Source organism: Coregonus clupeaformis, unplaced genomic scaffold (genome assembly GCF_020615455.1).
Source record: "Coregonus clupeaformis isolate EN_2021a unplaced genomic scaffold, ASM2061545v1 scaf0112, whole genome shotgun sequence".
NCBI classification, from domain to species: Eukaryota; Metazoa; Chordata; class Actinopteri; order Salmoniformes; family Salmonidae; genus Coregonus; species Coregonus clupeaformis.
The window spans coordinates 33,935-54,332 of NW_025533567.1; the positions used below are offsets into that span (position 1 = coordinate 33,935).

The 20,398-nt window shown below is 44.0% G+C and overlaps 2 protein-coding genes across 2 annotated transcripts; one reads left to right on the forward strand and one right to left on the reverse strand.

The window, feature by feature from the left end:
- Positions 1-1,012: 1,012 nt before the first annotated feature.
- LOC121550381 (interferon-induced 35 kDa protein homolog) lies at positions 1,013-4,660 on the forward strand. The gene is made up of 10 exons (XM_041862609.1): positions 1,013-1,086; positions 1,491-1,526; positions 1,614-1,691; positions 1,823-1,981; positions 2,162-2,278; positions 2,397-2,544; positions 2,618-2,727; positions 2,882-3,068; positions 3,236-3,345; positions 3,804-4,660. The coding sequence occupies exons 2-10, from the start codon at positions 1,515-1,517 to the stop codon at positions 4,011-4,013; spliced, it is 1,131 nt and encodes a 376-aa protein (XP_041718543.1). The 5' UTR covers positions 1,013-1,086; positions 1,491-1,514; the 3' UTR covers positions 4,014-4,660.
- A 156-nt stretch (positions 4,661-4,816) lies between these two features.
- Positions 4,817-15,048, reverse strand: LOC121551371 (branched-chain-amino-acid aminotransferase, cytosolic-like). The gene is made up of 11 exons (XM_045213436.1): positions 14,663-15,048; positions 13,510-13,581; positions 12,829-13,029; positions 12,458-12,568; positions 12,231-12,350; positions 11,877-12,040; positions 11,208-11,350; positions 7,251-7,336; positions 6,970-7,110; positions 6,794-6,868; positions 4,817-6,626 (listed from the first exon to the last, which is right to left on the reverse strand). Exons 1-11 carry the CDS (start codon positions 14,738-14,740, stop codon positions 6,585-6,587), a joined length of 1,233 nt encoding a protein of 410 aa, XP_045069371.1. The 5' UTR covers positions 14,741-15,048; the 3' UTR covers positions 4,817-6,584.
- Positions 15,049-20,398: the final 5,350 nt, after the last annotated feature.

The window sequence follows — 20,398 nt, forward strand, 5'->3', positions numbered from 1 at the left end:
ACCTGACAACGTCGCCTATGGGCACAAACCTACCGTCGCTGGACCAGACAGGACTGGCAAAAAGTGCTCTTCACTGACGAGTCACGGTTTTGTCTCACCAGGGGTGATGGTCGGATTCGTGTTTATCGTCGAAGGAATGAGCGTTACACCGAGGCCTGTACTCTGGAGCAGGATCGATTTGGAGGTGGAGGGTCCGTCATGGTCTGGGGCGGTCTGTCACAGCATCATCGGACTGAGCTTGTCATTGCAGGCAATCTCAACGCGTTACAGGGAAGACATCCTCTTCCCTCGTGGTACCCTTCCTGCAGGCTCATCCTGACATGACCCTCCAGCATGACAATGCCACCAGCCATACTGCTCATTCTGTGCGTGATTTCCTGCAAGACAGGAATGTCAGTGTTCTGCCATGGCCAGCGAAGAACCCGGATCTCAATCCCATTGAACACGTCTGGGACCTGTTGGATCGGAGGGTGAGGGCTAGGGCCATTCCCCCCCAGAAATGTCTGGGAACTTGCAGGTGCCTTGGTGGAAGAGTGGGGTAACATCTCACAGCAAGAACTGGCAAGTCTGGTGCAGTCCATGAGGAGGAGATGCACTGCAGTACTTAATGCAGCTGGTGGCCACATCAGATTCTGACTGTTACTTTTGATTTTGACCCCCCCCTTTGTTCAGGGACACATTATTCAATTTCTGTTAGTCACATGTTTGTGGAACTTGTTCAGTTTATGTCTCAGTTGTTGAATCTTACGTTCATACAAATATTTACACATGTTAAGTTTGCTGAAAATATATGCAGTTGACAGTGAGTTTGCAGTTGCTGAGTTTATCAGTATGGCACAGTGCTCACCAAGCTACTGAACGTGCATGTTTTCCAGCCACTAGCACACCTGATAAATCTAATCCGGGTAATTAAATATGTTCAGTAAAAGCTGGTGTATTGAGTGCTGTGATGGAGTATAATCAAGGATTTAATGAGTGTGCAGCAGGGCTACCCAAACGGCTACCTCCTGTCGAAATCTGCCGTGCCCGATTGAAGAAACTGAAACTGAAAGAAAAAGACGTACCATTGCACAACAGCTAACTACGGTAAGTGGTTGACTTCGCTTCTTTGTCTTCTATAAAATCGTAACTAAATGAATGTTTTTCTTTAAAATAGATTGGATATGTGTTAAGAGTCAAATACTTTTTATTAAAGACTTCAAATGAACGGTCAATGGTACTTGGACACGTTGATAGTTTGGCCTACTCAAAAAGTAATGTATATCCTACATGAATACCGAAAGCTTTCAACTAGATTGTTTCAAACTACTTTAATTATTACCATTACAAGTGTAGCCTACACTAGTCAGTGGAGACGTTGGCTGCGTTTAGACAGGCAGCCCAATTCTAATATTATTTCCATTAATTGGTATTTTGATCAAATAACAGCTCTTTTTCAACATAAATTGGGCCTACTTCACATTTTACATGACATTTTATACTCTTTCCAGATTAGCGTCAATTCTCCGACAGTCATGTGTGATGAGGTAAGAGGGGAAACTCATCTTCAGTGAGTTCTACTGTTATTTTTAATAAACAGGACACTGACCGAATGGAATGGAACTGTTTTTCAGGATTTCTCCTTAGTGACAGACACCCAGGGATCACAAAACACCTTGGATGGAATACTAAATGCTATCAGCAAATGCAAGGTATATTTGATCAAAGAAAGGACATTAATAGAGAGGCCTTGTCTACTGTATAATAATTCACACATATTTAATCCCCTTGGTTTGTGAGTGTCGCCTATGGCTGAAGGGCCTCATAGAATCTGTGTTCTCAGGTTCAACACAGTCAGCTGCTGAAGGAGCAGCAGGACCTGTCCAAAGCCAGGGATGACCAGGAGGACCTGGCTGAACAGTTCAGACAGCGCACAGTCAAACTGAGGACATCTCTGGAAGAGGATGACAACAACCAAGCCAGGGATGTGGACTCTGAAAGGGTATGACAAACTCTCTCAAACCACTAAACCAAAGATCAACACTAGGATTAACATTTTTCTTAGGATATCGCTATATTTAGCTTTTCCTATACTTAGTGGATTTTTGCAGGGTTGAGCGAGGTCTTGATAGAGGTTTTGGATTCTGCCGGAATGGCTGATAGGAGTAATGTTTATCTGCAGAAGAAGGTGGCTGCCCTGCATGAGGAGGCGAGCAGGCTGAAGAGGGAGATCCAGAGAGCAGAGGAGGAACTGCAGCTTGAGGAGGAGAGCACCCACCAACTCAAGCAGCAGACTGATGTAGGGCCACACCCCAAAACGAATAAGGAGATGTATCATTACTCTTGGTGTGGCTGTGTACTGTAGTAGGTGTGGTGAGATTTAGTTGACTGTTGAAGATTGTTTCTCTTGGTTTTAGGTGTCTACTGCTGCAGTGCCTGAAAAGAAGGTTGTGTTCACTGGAATGACGGGTGATGGAGCAAATGCACTCAATTTTGATGTGAAGCCACACATAGTGTATCCAATGGAGGAGGGCACTGCACTGATCACTTTTGAGGAAGAGCTAGGTAAGACCGAAACCCTCACTCTGTTTAGCACCTATTTTATTTCTGTGGTTATTATACCTCCTTTCCTCCACAGTGGCCCAGAAGATCCTGAGCCTGAGGGAGCATAAGGTGGATCTGGGTGGGGATTGTGCCATCACCCTGGAGGCCAAGCTCATACAGCTGCTGGTGCCCTGTCAAGTAGAGGTACAACAAGAGACCCATCTCCATTCACTAGTGTCTAGGTGTCAGGGACTGTGGCTGTGTTATGAAGAGCGTCAGTTAGTTTATTTCATGTGTATGTATGTCATTGCGTTCCTTTGTGTGAACCAGTGTGTGTGCACCGGTCTCTCTACCTCAGATGGACACCGAGGTATGTTCCCGCCGTGTCCTGGTTTCGAACCTGCCGAAGAAGGTCGGGGAGGACCGCTTGCTCGACAAACTGGAGATCCACTTTGCCAAGCGCAAGAATGGAGGGGGGGAGGTGGAAGAGTCTGACATGCTGCATGATTCTGGCAACGTGGTCATCACTTTCACAGAAAACAATGGTACGCAAGTCAAGTTCCTGTCAGAAAATGTAGTTTTCCTCATAAAGGGAAAAAGCTCAGACTTAATTAATTTATCATACTGTTATTTCTGTCCATTCTTCCTGACTTTATATAATGAGAAATGTACAACTTTTGATTAACTGAGCTGACTGTGCATTGTTTACCAGTTGCCAAAGGCCTGACTGACAAGCAGTACCATGATGTGGAGTTTGAGAAAGGGAGGAAGCACAGTGTGAAGGTGACTCCATTTCTGAACGGCGAGATCACAAGTTTCCAGGTAAGCAGATTTCATGTTCATGGTCCTGAGTGTATCCCTTTAACTCCATGATAACCATACTTGATAACTCAGGCTATAAAATAATCAATTTATCATAGGCCAACTACACTATCAACAGAAATGCCTTTAGGCCTAGTGAAATCATCAATTCAGAGCGTAATGTTATAAACCATACACAGTATCAGTCTGCGGGCGTGCGCCCATTCAAATTTGGTTAAGAGTTACAACTACAATAGGATTGTTATACAATTATAATTCCAGGTTTAAGCTAAAGTAATGTAAATGCTTACATGTTGGTTTCCACATAACCTCACCTGGAAAAATTCATGGCCCTATACATTAGATAATAGGTGCTCAACTCATTGTTTGGGACTTACAGACAAGCTAGTCCAACCATTAGTGTCTAGAAGCTGTCTGCAGTAAAACGATATCCTCCAATCTGACCCCCCTCGCCCCAGACACGGCTGTCAGCATGTGGGCGAACTGTGTTGCTGACTGGCATCCCTGCCATCATGGAGCAGGAGAACCTGCAGGACCTGCTGGAGATCCACTTCCAGAAGACCAGTAACGGTGGGGGAGAGGTGGACGCCTTCCTCTACAACCCCATGGGGCAGCACACCCTGGCCCTGTTCAAGGAGGACTGTCCCACTGAAGACCAGAGCCAGTGAGAGGGCCAGGCACTGGTAGTGAGCTCAACAGACACCTTTTTATTGCCCCTCATCTACCCCATCTCAGGACAGGATCACAGTCAAATCCAGCCTGGGGATCTAATACTGGCCTGCTATCAGGATGTTCTGATAGAGGTATGATCTCAATTACAATTTTTCAACCAAATGCCATTCTTAGTGGTTGGCACTGTGCCAAAGCTTTTGATTATGAGTTTACATCAAGTGTCTGAGATTTTCCTGTCTTTTCTGGGCTTCCTGTTTCAAAACACAAAATGTTTTTGCATATAATTTGATAGAACATCTATTTATTTACAATTTCTGATTATGTATGCAGATCATTTTGGGTGTAATGTTTTTTGTTGAATTTTTTTCATTCAGATGTGGCATCAGTGACAAAATGATCTGCATACATAAAATTAAGTTGCCAAAGAAATGTGAATTATGCTTGACAGGACTAATCTAGATATCTTTAAGTTAACGTTTAGAAGGAATGTGTAATCTACAGCTCTCTAAAGGTGTCACTATTTAGTGTTCTATATTCATGATATGCTATTGTTTTCTGTCGTTCTTAGTATTGAATGAGCAATCCTGTACGGTAGAATCAGTGATTGTAATAAAGTCTGTCCAATGGACCAAGTCAGACATTACGATAGTGTGTGTGGTTCGTTCATTATTACTGAGAAAGGGACTACACTGACAATGTGAGATAGTAAACTGGTCAGAGATTGTAGTTAAACAAGTAAAGTGCTTGAGCATCAAAGCAGTACAAGTAGTTTAGCAAAACCACACCCAGTCAGACAATGGAACACAAATGGAGTTTATTGTAAAAATCTAGTAACAGAAAAGTAGAGTAACAATGTCCCACAACAAAAACAAAAAGATCCAGCAGGATAGCCTCTAGTGCAACCACTATAAAAACAAGTTAGATCCACAGGAAAACGACAGAGTACTCACTCAGTTAGGCACTTAGAAAGGGGGGGATGGCAAGAACCTCAAGTGATATGAAAGAGTCAAATACATTCAAAGAGAATGAAGGAAAGCAGCAGGGTGAGGACAAAGCTGGATATATGGTAAATAATTGGGAAGACAGTAGTTCCAACTGACAAGAAAAACAAGTTCAAACCCACAGACTTTTTAAACTAATTGTTACATGTTTACATAATGGTTAACACAACCTAGAGCAGAAGTCACGGACAGTCTATAGCATCTATTGAAAGTGGTCTCTCTCTCGTACTCTGAAGTCTACATTATAAACTGGTTTGTTTGAGCTCTGAATGCTGATTGGCTGACAGCCGTGGTATATCAGACCATATACCACAGGTATGACAAAACATGTAATTTACTGCTCTTTTTACATTGATACCCAGTTTATAATAGCAATAAGACACCACGGGGGTTTGTGGTATATGACCAATATACCACATCTAAGGGCTGAATCCAGGCACTCGTTGCGTCGTGCATACGAACAGCCCTTAGCCATGGTATATTGGCCATATACCACACCCCCTCGGGCATTATTGCTTAAGTATATCATGTAGCAATAGCTAACCTCTTTGTGCATGCTTGAGTTCACTTCGACCTCTCCATTTTAATCTCAATCTTTCGACAACACATTCTTAGTGGTATCTTTCCAATCCAGAAAGACACACTCCCCAACACACACGATCACATGACTTTCTCTCTTCTGCTCAGTCACACACACACACACCTGACTTAAATCAAACTAAGGTCAGTATAAACTCATTTCCAGGAGATTGTTAAAAAGCACCTCTGGTGTCAATATGGTATGTATACACATTTGTATTCCTGGCTTGATAAAACCTAATTAAATCATATTCTACTTCCTCAGGTTATATTGTGACATTTATAAAGTAACAATAAATCCTGTGACGTGGTTTTGATCTGATCTGTTCCTACAGTCACTTAACAATAACAGTACATTCAACACATTCCTGATGTCATCCAGTGAAAATGTCTAACAGCCTCAATTGTTCCTATTAAGTACCTGTACAAAGTTACTCCCATATTGCAAATAAACCAAATGACCAACATAACTTACCAGTAATACCCTACAATAGTTGTGCGTATTGCATATTTAAACTATTACAACAATACATCTGTTTGTGCCTGTTCGCACATACGACCCTATAGGGCATCTCATGTAGTGTTTGTGCTATTAAAAAGCTTGGAGGACGATCCTCTTCTGTAACCTGTGCTACAGTATGATAAAGGACTGAATAGGAAAAATAATATGGACTTTGCCCCTAATACAGAAAAACACAGACTAGACTAGGTTGGTTTTACCAAAGCTGCGGACGTTTCACAGCATTGCTTATACAGTATCGTGTAACTGTTGGTATTGCATGAAACTTCCAACATTTGAATGACAGACTAACCCTATCCCTTTAAAAGTCCATGCAGAAACACCAAGAGTAACAGACGTGACCAGTTCATCTCTGCAGGTCAGCCAGCCTATCAAAGGGAGTGCATTATGGGTTGTGGTGAAGCTGCTGGTCTTGAAGATGGAGAGGGGGACTGGTCGCGATATGATTGGCATGTGCAAGCTGCCAATTAAACGACCAGTGGTGCCCATTCACTCTGTTTCCGTCCATACTGAGTAAAGGAGTGGATGGCGCCAGGAGAAGTGAAGAGTGGCGAAAAAAGATCAGAATCTTTATTTTGTTGCTTAGCGCAGACAAAATGTATTTTGTTCAAATTAATATCTGAGATAAGTACTCTGTTTAAAGGGTCAAAGCAAGCATTAGGGCAGAGCTGCATACCTGCATGTCCGTCAGCTCTTTGTGGAATCGCTTGGCCAGGTCTGGACCATTCTGCATGGTAGGAATTTGGTATGTCTGAGGGAGAGGGAGGGGGAGAATATCATCTGGAGCATTTTGTTTGAGGGCAAAACAAAAGGGTTTCAGAAAAATGTAAATACACCAAGACTTGTGGTTACCTTTCCTTTGTAGAGCAGGCTGCCGACGGGACAGACGACACAGGCCGTCCCGGCACCAAACACCTCCGTAATCTTGCCTGAATCCAAAGCACCGAGCAGCTCCTTCATGCCCATGGTGCGCTCTGTCACTTTGAACTCCCCCTGAAGGAAACAAAACAAGTCAGTATGACTGTGCATCACTATAATTCCAATAAAATAAATTATTCTAACCATCTATGTCAATGGATTACAATGGTCTTAAATCCTATCTATCCGTTCTCAAATAACTAATCCTTACTTACCCATTCTCTGGCCAGGTCCAGCAGACACTGTCTGGTGACTCCTGGGAGAATGATGCCATCTAGAGGAGGGGTCAGCAACTCTCTCTCTGCATACAAACAAACAGGTACTCTTACTCACATACATTTTACATTTTAGTCATTTAGCAGATGCTCTTATCCAGAGCGACTTACAGTTAGTGAGTGCATACATTTTCATACTGGCCCCCCGTGGGAATCGAACCCACAACCCTGGCGTTGCAAACGCCATGCTCTACCAACTGAGCTACACGGGACTGTGTACATAAGCTCTCATGGGTTACCAGGTGTACACAGAAGGGCCAGGGGCCAGAAACAGAGTGTGAGAGAGAGAATGAGAGCCAGCCCAGGCAGGCGGGAAGAAGGCGCAAGACATGGACATGGGGCTCTGGTTGGTTAGGGGACTATGTGGTGGTCTCCAATCCACCCGGGCCCGTCCTCTGGTGGGACTGTGAGACAGGCTGTGACTCTCTGTGGAAGTCAATCAATCACCAGGTGCACGAGGAGGCCAGCCCTAAGGCGGTGGGCACTCAGAGTCCGAGCAGGGGCGGCCGGACTAGGGGGCTAAGGGCATCACTCAGGCTATGGAGGCTGGAGTGGGGACTTAGCTATACACAGTTGTTTGGAGTTTAACAGAATTCACCATATCCAGATTAATAGAGACATTAACAACCAATAGGGGGAAGCATTGACACAGCCTAGATCAGGGCTGCCCAACCCTCTTCCTGGAGATCTACCGTCCTGTGGGTTTTCAGTCCAACCCTAATTGAACACACCTGATTCTACTTATTAGCTGCTCAACAAGACCTTAACTAGCTGAATCAGATATGCTAAATTAGGGTCCTACAGGACAGTAGATCACCAGGAAGAGGGTTGGGCAGCCATGGCCTAGATTGACAGTCTAGTCAGACACTAAGCAAACACATGCACAGGCATACAGACTAGAGACAGGCAGGCATACAGACTAGAGACAGTCAGGCATACAGTCTAGAGACAGGCATACAGACTAGAGACAGGCAGGCATACAGTCTAGAGACAGGCATACAGACTAGAGACAGTCAGGCATACAGACTAGAGACAGTCAGGCATACAGACTAGAGACAGTCAGGCATACAGACTAGAGACAGTCAGGCATACAGACTAGAGACAGGCAGGCATACAGACTAGAGACAGGCAGTCAGGCATACAGACTAGAGACAGTCAGGCATACAGACTAGAGACAGTCAGGCATACAGACTAGAGACAGTCAGGCATACAGACTAGAGACAGGCAGGCATACAGTCTAGAGACAGTCAGGCATACAGACTAGAGACAGTCAGGCATACAGACTAGAGACAGGCAGGCATACAGTCTAGAGACAGGCAGTCAGGCATACAGACTAGAGACAGGCAGTCAGGCATACAGACTAGAGACAGTCAGGCATACAGACTAGAGACAGTCAGGCATACAGACTAGAGACAGTCAGGCATACAGACTAGAGACAGTCAGGCATACAGACTAGAGACAGTCAGGCATACAGACTAGAGACAGTCAGGCATACAGACTAGAGACAGTCAGGCATACAGACTAGAGACAGTCAGGCATACAGACTAGAGACAGTCAGGCATACAGACTAGAGACAGGCAGGCATACAGACTAGAGACAGGCAGTCAGGCATACAGACTAGAGACAGTCAGGCATACAGACTAGAGACAGTCAGGCATACAGACTAGAGACAGTCAGGCATACAGACTAGAGACAGTCAGGCATACAGACTAGAGACAGGCAGGCATACAGTCTAGAGACAGGCATACAGACTAGAGACAGGCAGTCAGGCATACAGACTAGAGACAGTCAGGCATACAGACTAGAGACAGTCAGGCATACAGACTAGAGACAGTCAGGCATACAGACTAGAGACAGTCAGGCATACAGACTAGAGACAGTCAGGCATACAGACTAGAGACAGGCAGGCATACAGTCTAGAGACAGGCATACAGACTAGAGACAGGCAGGCATACAGTCTAGAGACAGGCATACAGACTAGAGACAGTCAGGCATACAGACTAGAGACAGGCAGGCATACAGACTAGAGACAGGCAGGCATACAGTCTAGAGACAGTCAGGCATACAGACTAGAGACAGGCAGGCATACAGTCTAGAGACAGGCATACAGACTAGAGACAGGCAGGCATACAGTCTAGAGACAGGCATACAGTCTAGAGACAGGCAGGCATACAGTCTAGAGACAGGCAGGCATACAGTCTAGAGACAGGCATACAGTCTAGAGACAGTCAGGCATACAGTCTAGAGACAGTCAGGCATACAGTCTAGAGACAGTCAGGCATACAGTCTAGAGACAGTCAGGCATACAGACTAGAGACAGTCAGGCATACAGACTAGAGACAGTCAGGCATACAGACTAGAGGCAGTCAGGCATACAGACTAGAGGCAGTCAGGCATACAGACTAGAGACAGTCAGGCATACAGACTAGAGACAGTCAGGCATACAGACTAGAGACAGTCAGGCATACAGACTAGAGACAGGCAGGCATACAGACTAGAGACAGTCAAACAGACATACAGTGCCTTCAGAAAGTATTCATACCCCTTGACTTATTCCCCCCAAAAAATTGTGTTACAGCCTGAATTCAAAATTAATACAGAAATATCTCATTTACATAAGTATTCACACCCGAGTCAATACTTTGTAGAAGCACCTTTGGAAACGATTACAGCTATTAGTGAGTCTTTCTGGGTAAGTCTCTACGAGCTTTTGCCCATTATTCTTTTCAAAATTCTTCAAGCTCTGTCAAATTGGTTGTTGATCATTGCTAGACAACCATTTTCAGGTCTTGCCATAGATTTTCAAGTAGATTTAAGTCAAAACTGTAACTCGGCCACTCAGGAACATTCACTGTGTTCTTGGTAAACAACTCCAGTGTAGATTTGGCCTTGTGTTTTAGGTTATTGTCCTGCTGAAAGGTGAATTCATCTCCCAGTGTCTGCTGGAAAGCAGACTGAACCAGGTTTTCCTCTAGGATTTTGCCTGTGCTTAGCTCCATTGCATTTCTTTTTTATCCCGAAAAACTCCCCAGTCCTTAACGATTACAAGCATACCCATAACATGATGCAGCCATCACTATGCTTGAAAATATGGAGAGTGGTACTCAGTTATGTGTTGTATTACATTTGCCCCAAACATAACACTTTGTATTCAGGAAAAAAAAGTTACTTGCTTTGCCACATTTTGCAGTATTACTTTAGTGCCTTGTTGCAAACAGGATGCATGTTTTTGAATATTGTTTTCTGTACAGGCTTCCTTCTTTTCACTCTGTCAATTAGGTTAGTATTGTGGAGTAATAACTACAATGTTGTTGATCCATCCTAATTTCTCCTATCACAGCCATTAAACTCTGTAACTGTTTTAAAGTCAATATACCCAGTGACTGGGTGTATTGATACACCATCCAAAGTGTATTAATAACTTCACCATGCGCAAAGGGATATTCAATGTCTGCTTTTATATTTTTACCCATTTACCAATAGGTGCCCTTTGGGAGGAATTGGAAAACCTCCCTAGTCTTTGTGGTTGAATCTGTGTTTGAAATTCACTGCTCGACTGAGGGACCTTACAGATATTTGCATGTGTAGGGTACAGAGATGAGGAAGTAATAAAAAAATAATGTTAAACACTATTATTATTGTTAAGCACATTTTACTCCTGAACTTATTTAGGCTTGCCATAACAAAGGGGTTGAATCCTTATTGACTCAAAACATTTCAGCTTTTCATTTGTAACTAATTTACTTTGATATTATGGGGTACTGTGTGAATGATAGTGACAAAATCTCAATTTAAGACATTTTAAATTCAGGCTATAACACAACAAAATGTGGAAAAGGTCAAGGGGTGTGAATACTTTCTGAAGGCACTGTACAGACTAGAGATAGTCAAACAGACCTCCTCCCTCATTCGTCCAGTAGATGAAGAGGTTCATGGTGCCGACCTCTGTGATCTCCTCCTGCTCGCCATACAGCCACAGGACCTGCTGACAGCCCTGCTTTATAGCCTCATTCTGCACTGCTATAGTAGGCCCATAGTTACTGACAGAGAGAGGGAGAGAGACAGAAAGTAAGAGAGTGAAAGGGAGGAATAGACACGGGAGAGAGAGGAGGGGTGGTGGAATATTTCATTTCAGCAAGCAGCTCCCTTGGAGACACACAACCCTCATAAACAGCTCCTCCTGCCGTTGTGAGAGATCAAAGCAACATGGCTACCGGAGGACAGACAGGACATTGAGTTAATGTTCAGCTAACATGCAGGATGCAGCCAACATTTTGTAATCTAAAGGAATCCACATGGTTAAAATAGCTAAACAATTACATTATAAGCCTCAAGATTTCTCTATTCAGAAGTAAACTTGGGGCCCCAGAGTCAGACCATATCTTGATAATTCCATGGTGTTATATAAGAGTTATATAAGAGTTGTTATATAGCCAATAAGCTATTAAGATACCACTGTCTCGGAAATTCCAATTGTTGCTTTCGCAAATTGTTGAGTCACTTCTACTTGGAAGTGTGTGTGTGTGTGTGTGTGTGTGTGTGTGTGTGTTAGAGTGTGATACTCACCCCCCCATCTTGTAGGCTCCGACCCCCCCTCTCCAGGCCCTGACGTAGCCTGGGTCTGCCAGCAGAGAGACTGGGCTGAAGGCCCCTGTGGTAAAGTAGGGCCCTACAGGACCCACGATGCAAAATAGTAGGGCTTGGCTGGCCCTCGACACACCCAGGGAAGGCTGAGGCCAGGAGGGAGAGGGAGGAGGAAGGAGAAGGGCGTTACTGGAGGTGTTACTGGAGGACACAGTGACAGCTCTATGTCACTACCTGGGCCTAAGTGTAGATGGTTAAAAAATAGATATGATGATCATTAAATGTGAAACCATGGAGACTGTCTCCTGTGTCTGTGAGAGGGGGAGCAGTGCTCACCTCAATGCCAATGAAGGTGGGTCTTATATAGAGGCTGGCGTCTAGGGAGTAGGGGACCCACTCCTGGTCCACCTCCACCAGCTTCCTAATGCACTCCAACAGCTCCACCTTATCAAACAACTACACAGAGACGGGAGGGACAGAGAACCTGTAACAACTTGGTTCAGTTCAGTGGAAAACCAACATTTACATGGGGTCCTTCAGGACCAGGTCTGAGAGATACTCACAGGGAGACAGCTGCGGTCAGCACTGCGGTGCATTCTATCCATGTTCAGGTTGGGTCTGAACAGACGGATGTGGTTGTCTACCCCTCTGAACGCCTTCATGCCCTCAAATAGCTGAGTGAGACAGACACAGACACACTGTTCATACATCTGACAGAATGAACCATCTCTGTCTGAAAGAATAAGCTAGGTGACTTGTATCAAGGAAAAACGTCTTAGTAAGACATAATGCTAGCCTCGTCAAGCAAACTGACCGCTGTGCTCACATTTAGTTTATGAAACAGAATGTGAACTATCGCGACGTCAGTCTGGTTTCACAAAGCTAACATAGTGCAGACATAGGAGAGACATTTGGCTGGGGCTCCTTCTCTCACCTCTATGGAGTAGTGCAGGGCAGAGGTGGCAGGGTGCAACGACAGGTTCTGAAAGGGCTTGATCTGTGGAACCTTCCAGCCCGCTTTCTCTGACCAATAGATGGTCAGCATGTGATCTGAGAACTGTTTGCCAAACACCAGGGAGGCGGGGTCTGGCTTGGGCTTCCCCACAGTGTTGTGCTCGATAGTGAGGTCTGCGGCCTGAGAGAGGAAGAGGGGCGGAGCAAAAGAGACAGACGGACAGACAAGAGGAAAGGAACAGAGCGAGGGCCGAACACAATGATTTTCTTTATTGTAATTGAAAGGGCATGCTTTGAGCGGAAATTAATGTTGGTCTTGGGAGCCAATTAAGCACTTAAATTAAACTGAATTAAATAATCAACTGCAAGGAAGTGAGAGAAGGGAAGAAAGGGTACAGAGTCACGTGGTGGACTAAGAAAAAGTTAGATCAAAAGAGCCCCGGGCTGACTGGTAGGCTACTGGACTGGTGCCAAATGACACTTACTTCTGCCTGTAAACAAGCTTCAGCAGGCCTCTTAAACAGGCCGTGCCTTTAGAGTCATGCCAAGCTCCTAAAAACCTCCTGTGCTGGGGGTTGTGATGACTCAGACAATAGAGAGTAATACAATGAGTCAGGAAACTGTTTCAGTGTCTGGTCATTACGTCTCCTTTATATATTACCTTGAATGAGCTGGCAAACCGCAACGACCCCAAGGAGAAGGGGATGGCTTGAATGAACCGTCCATGAAGTGCCTAATAAACCAGAGAAAACACTACATTTAATAATCCTGACAAAGTTAAAAGAATATCAGCGACCAGAATTCACATTATGATAAAGAACCTACTAAGAGCATTGAAATACAATCTACTCCCACATTGGAAAACTGCCTTCTCAGCCAAGGTGACAATGTTGTCACTCTGGATAGATGTGAACCAGCAAAGCACCAAATGTGTCTGGCCTGAGTGTGTGTGTTCTGTTCAGTACCTGCACTATGTCTGTGGTGTGTGTGAGGGACAGCTTGAGCCAAGCAGTACGCTGTAAATAGTTTCACATCACACACTGGCTGCATCACTAAAAGCCAAGTGACAAAAAAATTGCTCACAGCTCCATAGTGATACAGAGCTATAGAAGAGAAAGTATTATTCTAATAGTTCACTTCAAATTAGTTTTGGCCTGTCTGGTGAAGGTATGCAGAGAGAGAGTGTTTGTGTGTTGGAGACGTGGCAAACAACTCATAACAAGCATGCCATTTCTAGGGGAACACCACCTCTTTACAATGAAACGTAACTTGACACTATTGCCATGCAAAAGTAAAAAGCAACCTTCACATTTCAAAACTTGAATCTGTAGTTGATCTGACTGGCTAAAGACTGGGATTACTGTAATCCAGCCTAAACCTTCATTGTTGCGTTGTTAATTTGCATGATAATGAACATTTGTGAAAGCTAGCTACGACTAGCCCTAGCTACAATTGTATTTTTAACGCCACACATTTATTTATCACTCCCGCTCCGATTACTGGCGCAAAGATACCCTATCCATCTGTGACTGCACGCTTTATGTCCACACTGCCAACTTGAATAACCAGAAGCAGTACTACTGTTAGCTGCTAGCTAACATTACTACTAGCTAGCTGCGCCTGTGTAACGTTAGCTGATGGTAGACTGAAGGTGAAGCAGTGCGGGACTAGTAGCACATCAGTTTAAAAAGTAAATAGTGGAGGTCCATTAACTGTTACTTGTTCAACACATTAGCCCCACATTGTTAACTATTTACAGAGACGATCGAGATAAACAGACAATAGTGATATAAGAGTGTGATCTTTGGACTCACCGTCCTCAGAGCTGCCATCGCCGCTACGTGGCTAATGAATGGTAAATGTGTCCGTGTGGGGGCAAATTCTGAGCGCATTGGTCCTTTGCGTTCCAGATTGGACTTTGGCACAATGACAACAACGTTATAGTTTGCACAGATCTTGAGATTAAAATAATAAAACACCAACCATGTCCAAATTCATATCTGATATATATTTCTTCTATAATTTTTCATATATTTCATTGGTAAATTGTGTAAGAATATGTTTGCAAATTCCATTGAATTTCAATAGCAGGCTATTTGACCTTTACACGAAATAATAAAGATGTCCTCTGAAGACATGCTGGTATGAACACTGAATTCATTGTTATTAAAAGATACAGAAAATGATAATGGAAGACGATAATAGTCAGCACAGCAGTGGGTTTAAGATTAAAAAGGCGTGACGAATCCCTGCCATATGGTTGGACAAAACAGACAGTGTTAGATGGGGTTCGAATAAACGGGGTAAATCAAGTTCAAAACACCAAGAGTGGAGATGCCCACGATTGGTCTACGGACGGGGAGTTGTAGCAATCTTGTTATTTGATTGGACGTCGTGCTTTCGGTGGGATGGACATTTAAATGCTACAACGTAACCGTCATTTAGAAGTGTATTTGTTATATAATGCATAATTTCTCCTGTAATATTGTCTAAATCTATTTAAGAATAATATGTTGAACCCTTTCGTTTTCTTTACATGCCAATGTTGTCCATCAGCATTCAGCACACTTGCATTGTCCAATACCGTGTCCACAAAGATTGTCTATTATATTGACAAGATAGTCAAGTGGCAGCTCTAACAACAGAAATGGCATGTCCTCAAAGATGGAAGATAGGCGTGAATAGGCGAGATCAGGTGGGACCATTCTAGCCAATGAAAGGGCAGATACGCATGTGAACAACAAGCCATAAAGATAGATAGAGGACTCATCCTTGTATCTTTGCCTTTATCGCGTCTGTGATCGAATGGGCAGCACCATTAAGGCTATCTCCATTTCAAAGTAGTCAATCTTCTTCTTCTTTATTGGCTGATTGCTCCCAACTCAAAGGAATCCCCACCCAGTTGACTACTATAAAATGGTGGAAGCCCTCAATGGTAATGACCATGCCAAAACGAGTTATAGCCATTTTTTGTTTCACCTTTATTTAACCAGGTAAGCCAGTTGAGAACAAGTTCTCATTTACATCTGCGACCTGGCCAAGATAAAGCAAAGCAGTGCGATAAAAACAACAACACAGAGTTACATATGGGGTAAACAAAACATAAAGTCAAAAATACAACAGAAAAAATATATACAGTGTGTGAATGTAGTAAATTATGGAGGTAAGGCAATAAATAGGCCATAGTGCAAAATAGTTACAATTTCGTATTAACACTGGAATGATAGATGTGCAAAAGATGATGTGCAAATAGAGATACTGGGGTGCAAATTAGCAAAAATAAATAACAATATGGGGATGAGGTAGTTGGATGGGCTAATTACAGATGGGCTGTGTACAGGTGCAGTGATCGGTAAGCTGCTCTGACAACTGACGCCTAAAGTTAGTGAGGGAGATAAGATTCTCCAGCTTCAGAGATTTTTGCAGTTCGTTCCAGTCATTGTCAGTAGAGAACTGGAAGGAATGGTGGCCAAAGGAGGTGTTGGCTTTGGGGATGACCAGTGAGATATACCTGCTGGAGCGCAGACCACGGGTGGGTGTTGCTATGGTGACCAGTGAGCTAAGGTAAGACAGGGATTTGCCTAGCAGTGATTTATAGATGGCCTGGAGCCAGTGGGTTTGGCGACTAATATGTAGTGAGGACCAGCAAAACAAGAGCGTACAGGTCACAATGGTGGGTAGTATTTGGGGCTTTGGTGACAAAACGGATGGCACTGTGATAGACTACATCCAATTTGCTGAGTAGAGTGTTAGAGGCTATTTTTTAAATGACATCGCCGAAGTCAAGGATCGGTAGGATAGTCCGTTTTACGAGGGCATGTTTGGCAGCATGAGTGAAGGAGGCTTTGTTGCGAAATGGGAAGCCGATTCTAGATCTAACTTTTGATTGGAGATGCTTAATGTGAGTCTGGAAGGAGAGTTTACAGTCTAACCAGACACCTAGGTATTTGTAGTTGTCCACATACTCTAGGTCAGACCCGCCGAGAGTAGTGATTCTAGTCGGGTGGGCGGGTGCAAGCAGCGTTCGGTTGAAGAGCATGCATTTAGTTTTACTAGTGTTTAAGAGCAGTTGGAGGCTACGGAGTGTTGTATGGTGTTGAAGCTCGTTTGGAGGTTTGTTAACACAGTGTCCAATGAAGGGCCAGATGTATACAAAATGGTGTCGTCCGCATAGAGGTGGATCCGAGCGTCACCAGCAGCAAGAGCAACATCATTGATATACACAAAGAATAGAGTCGGCCCGAGAATTGAACCCTGTGGCACCCCCATAGAGACTGCCAGAGGTCCAGACAACAGGCCCTCCAATTTGACACATTGAACTCTATCTGAGAAGTAGTTGGTGAACCAAGCGAAGCAGTCATTTGAGAAACCAAGGCTATTTAGTCTGCCAATAAGAATGCGGTGGTTGACAGAGTCGAAAGCGGGGGGGGGAGGCGGGGTAGTGGTAGCCAGGTGGAAAGCATGGCCAGCCGTAGCAAAATGCTTGTTGAAATTCTCAATTATTGTAGATTTATCGGTGGTGACAGTGTTTCCTAGCCTCAGTCCAGTGGGCAGTTGGGAGGAGGTGCTCTTATTCTCCATGGACTTTACAGTGTCCCAAAACTTTTTGGAGTTAGTGCTACAGGATGCACATTTCTGTTTGAAAAAGCTAGCCTTTGCTTTCCTAACTGATTGTGTATATTGGTTCCTGACTTCCCTGAAAAGTCCTCTATCCATCTCTATGACAACAGTCATACCTCAGATATAAAGTAAATATTTTTTAAAGTTGCCGAAATGCCACTTGCGTCCAATTATATCAGTGCATTCATAACAACCTAACCATTAGGAAACTTCTATTCCATAAAAAAAGCCTCATGCAGCTAATTAGCAATTACTTTTTTTGTTGACCAAATTCTACTCTCTCTCATTAACCTCCATACAAAAAAATCCTCACTTCGTGGGATTATTTTCGTTGACAGATTTTGGGCTGAGTAAAACCTCTCGCTTCGCCTTTTCCTCTCTGGTGTCCATATAGAAAGCTGATGCAACTCTCGGGAAGCATTTCCCGGTTGCACACTTTTTATGAACTTGGGTTTCACAACTTCATCTAGCGCACCACTGAGATATACAGTATATTAAGGTCAGTGACTATACTAGACACTCTGGCTATCACACTCACAGAACCTATGTAGCCAAGCCTACTGACTGAAAATAATGAATTTACCTTACATGCAAGTGGATGCTATCCTATTGGAGGGTGGCAAAATATTTTGCAAAAACTTGTCTAATTGTTACTAATCTAATTTATTTTACTGTATTCAAAATGTGTGTATTGTAAAGAAAAACATTGGCATATGTGAGGTTGTGTAATCTATTCCAAGTAACCTTAGTTTAATTTCAAATTTCAAATTGTATTTGTCACATACACATGTTTAGCAGATGTTATTGCGGGTATAGCGAAATGATTGTGCTTCTAGCTCCGACAGCGCAGTAATATCTAACAAGTAATATCTAATCAATGTGGGCATCTGTGTTTTGTGGAACCTGAATCACCTGTTGGTCTAGTTTCATTTAATGTTGAGTTAGGCCTACTCTGGGGATTTCTCCTGGGTTTTTCTTCTACCCTGTAGCAAAAAAAAAGGAAAATCACTGAGATTTGTGCTCTGGAGTTTGGAGCATTGTGAAGAACATTAAAATCATTCAAAATACTTCACCAGAAAGCATGATTTAGCCACAGAGGATCATTAGCTTCTTTAAAAAAATAGCTTTGGATTGTTTCAATCACAAGCATATGCCTAGTTGGGAAGCACCTCAGTTTGGACAGCGCATGTAGCAATAGGCCTAGCTGATTATTGAGATGTGGTTGTCAGTGAAAAGCAATGCATCTAAAATATGTGTGAAGATAATGTGTCTTGAATATCATTTGAAATGTTGAGACAAGAAGAACGGGAGGGGTGTGTGGCGACGATATTGGTGCATCTCTCTCCAGAATGCGCTCAGCTCTCCAGAATGTGTTGAGCTGTCTCCCGCCAATTTTTGCGCATACCTTGTTTGTATTAATTGTTTGACAGAAATCATACCCATATGAGGCATTTGACATCATATGATTCAAAACGCAGCGTCATATGATGCAAAATGCATCATATGGGGATGATTTCTGTATTTTGAAAGTTACATATCTTGAAAACTTGAGCGCTGACAAGCAAAACATGTTGGGACTATGTCAGCAATGGACTAATGTGTCTGGTTGCCCATTTGGGGATGTCTGATTTCTGATTGTCTTAACTCACCACCACTAATAAGCTGAGTTTGTCAGTAATTTTTTCTTCAGCTCACAAAGTAAGTCAATTAAGTATATATATTTGTTTTACATCCATTGTGAATGATAATAGTTCCTCACAGTATTTGAAAAATCTTTCCAACACTCTCCCCCTAGATAATCACCAGGCCTCGGTGTGAAAGTGTTATGATTTAACTGGATAGAACCCAAATGCAGACAAGTACACCAAGCCAGAGAAGTTTTAACAGGTTTATTATAATGTTCAATAGTCCAGGTTTCCAATAAATGGGGAAGAGCAAGTCCAGGTTACAGGGAGGGTACAGATCCAGGTCAGGGCAGGTGTGGTACCGTAATGTCCTAGTGTCCGTGGTGAGTCCAAAGGAGAGGCCCGATAGTGGAGAGCAGGATGGTGGTGGCAGGAGTGAAGCGGAGGCAGGAGTCAGGTTCCAAATATATGGTTGTCTTGACTATGATCTGACGATGAGTGGAAAGTTTGACCGGGTCTTAAAGGCTGAGGTGATTATGGTGAATGAGCTGCAGCTGGAACCCTGACTCCCGCACACCAGACTTCACTCCTGCAATCAAGGACAGACAGAGGGGAGGGGAGAGCAGAGAGAGAGCTACCTAGCAGCAGTAGGCCTAACAGTACCCCCTCTACGGACGCCACCTGGCGGCCGACAGGGTTTATCAGGATGTAACCTATGAAACTCACGAACCAGAGCAGGATCCACAATGAAGCTCCTGGGCACCCAGGAACGTTCCTCAGGACCATAACCCTCCCAATCCACCAGGTACTGGAAACCACGACCCCGGCGGCGAACATCCAGAAGTCGCCGGACAGTGTAGACCGGACCCCACCCACGATCTTGGGCGGAGGAGGGGGACGAGAGGGCGGGCACAAAGGGCTAACCGACACAGGCTTAATCTGGGAAACATGAAAGGTGGAATGAACCCGTAGGGAGGCAGGAAGCTGTAGCTTAACCGCGCAGGGGTTAACAATAGACAGTATCTTGAACGGTCCTATAAAACGAGGCGCCATCTTCTTCGACTCCACCTTCAATGGAAGGTCCCGTGACTTCAGCCATACCTCTTGACCAGGAGAGTAACCGGGAGCCTGGGACCGGTGACGGTTGGCTTGCCTCTGCATGTACGCCGAAGCTCGGGACAGAGCTACCCTGGCCTTCCTCCAGACCTTGCAGCAGCGGCGCATGTGGGACTGCACCGAGGGTACCGCAAGTTCCCTCTCTTGGGAAGGGAATAGGGGAGGTTGATAACCCAGAGCACACAGAAA

Coding starts and splice junctions, on each gene's coding strand:
- LOC121551371 (XM_045213436.1), bottom strand. CDS start 14,740: ATGCGCTCAGAATTTGCCCCCACACGGACACATTTACCATTCATTAGC. Junction 12,041..12,230: donor CCACCTTCATTGGCATTGAG/GTGAGCACTGCT, acceptor TCCTGGCCTCAG/CCTTCCCTGGGTGTGTCGAG. Junction 6,627..6,793: donor AAGAGCTGACGGACATGCAG/GTATGCAGCTCT, acceptor TCCTTTACTCAG/TATGGACGGAAACAGAGTGA.
- LOC121550381 (XM_041862609.1), top strand. Junction 1,982..2,161: donor GGGATGTGGACTCTGAAAGG/GTATGACAAACT, acceptor GTTTATCTGCAG/AAGAAGGTGGCTGCCCTGCA. Junction 2,279..2,396: donor AACTCAAGCAGCAGACTGAT/GTAGGGCCACAC, acceptor TCTTGGTTTTAG/GTGTCTACTGCTGCAGTGCC.